This window comes from Microtus ochrogaster, unplaced genomic scaffold (genome assembly GCF_000317375.1).
Source record: "Microtus ochrogaster isolate Prairie Vole_2 unplaced genomic scaffold, MicOch1.0 UNK108, whole genome shotgun sequence".
Classification (NCBI taxonomy): Eukaryota; Metazoa; Chordata; class Mammalia; order Rodentia; family Cricetidae; genus Microtus; species Microtus ochrogaster.
Window position 1 is genome coordinate 565,803 of NW_004949206.1, and position 1,380 is coordinate 567,182.

Here is a 1,380-nt window from a genome sequence, read left to right on the forward strand (position 1 = left end):
CTGCTCTGACAAGGCCACACCTTTTTTATTTTATTGATTTTTATTGAGCTCTACAGTTTTCTCTGCTCCATTTCCTGCCTCTCCCCTCCCCTTCAACCCTCTCCTAAGGTCCCCGTGATCCCAATTTACTCAGGAGATCTTGTCTTTTTTCTCCTTAGATCTATGTATGTCTCTCTTAGGGTCCTCATTGTTGTCTAGGTTCTCTGGGAAAGGTCACACATCCCACGGTTCTAGGAGGGAACATCATTGTTACCAATCTCGAGTCTCCTATGATTAAAATGGTAATGGCTCTTATACTCAAGAGGACAGCACCCTAGGATACATATAGGAAGACTAGTTTTAATTCCCAATGCATGGTGTCATCTAACCATAAGCAAGAGGATTATCCTTTGCTGTGTGATCAAGGTCATTCTTGGCTATATGCCACACTTGGATATGTAGCTTAGTGACAGTGTGTGCTTAGGACATGGAAGTCTCTGTGTTCATTACCTCACACCAAGGATGAAGTAATTTAGTGGCAGATTACCTGGTTAGAATGGTAAGGTCCTGGGTTCAATACAGGTGGCTGTTGATAATAAATAAGTTATAGAAGGATGTGTCCCAGGTTATGGGAGTTGGAAGCAGCAGGATAGCCTTGACTTCCAGGACATACTGGAGTACATAGTATCAGTTGGTGTATTCTGTCGGTACGATAAATAACCAGACCAGCTCGAGAACAACAGATATAATTTAATAACTGAAAAAGGGGGGAACTCACGCTACAAGAGTGGGAAGTCTGAAATCCAAAATGGTTCAGCGAGCACCGCATAAAGAGAGCATGCACCTACCTCTCCCTGTTTTTCTACCTGGGCTCCAGGTGGCCACACCCTAACCAGATGTGATTGGTTGAGCTTCCCCATCACTAACCAGGCTACATAGGAAGATCCAGTCTCAAAAAAATTGTCAACTATGAGTTACTGTTGTTTCTAGCTTCTTTTTCTGTTTTTGTGGGTAAAGAGATGAAATGATTGAATGAGAGGTACTTGGGAGACCACAAGATTGGTTGAAGCCAGTATATGGCAGGGTCCTGGCAACAACCAAAATGGACTATTTTATGACCCCCAGGGGGATATTTGTAGTCCTTCAAGTCAGGGTATACACTGAGTTGGAAAGAGGGCATCTCATCGTTGGTATAAATTTGGGCCACAGGCAGGATGCTGGTAGGGGCCCCTAGTGGTATATTCTCCTTACTCTGGGATGGACTGGTATTGACTCCACTATGAAGTGAATGCTGGCATTGAACTTGAGGTGATTGCTGATGCTGGACTTGAGGTGACTGTTGGTGCTGGACTTGAGATAACAGAAGTGGAGTTAGAGGTAACTTCTGGTGTTGAACTTGAG

At 44.0% G+C, this 1,380-nt stretch overlaps 1 protein-coding gene across 1 annotated transcript in view; it reads right to left on the bottom strand.

Moving 5' to 3' along the window:
* Positions 1-946: 946 nt before the first annotated feature.
* Positions 947-1,380, bottom strand: part of Dprx (divergent-paired related homeobox) — a 4,299-nt gene continuing 3,865 nt past the window's right edge. Inside the window, exon 4 of the mRNA XM_026778138.1 lies at positions 947-1,324. Coding sequence (XP_026633939.1) covers positions 947-1,324 — 378 coding nt within the window. The remainder of the gene's footprint in view (positions 1,325-1,380) is intronic.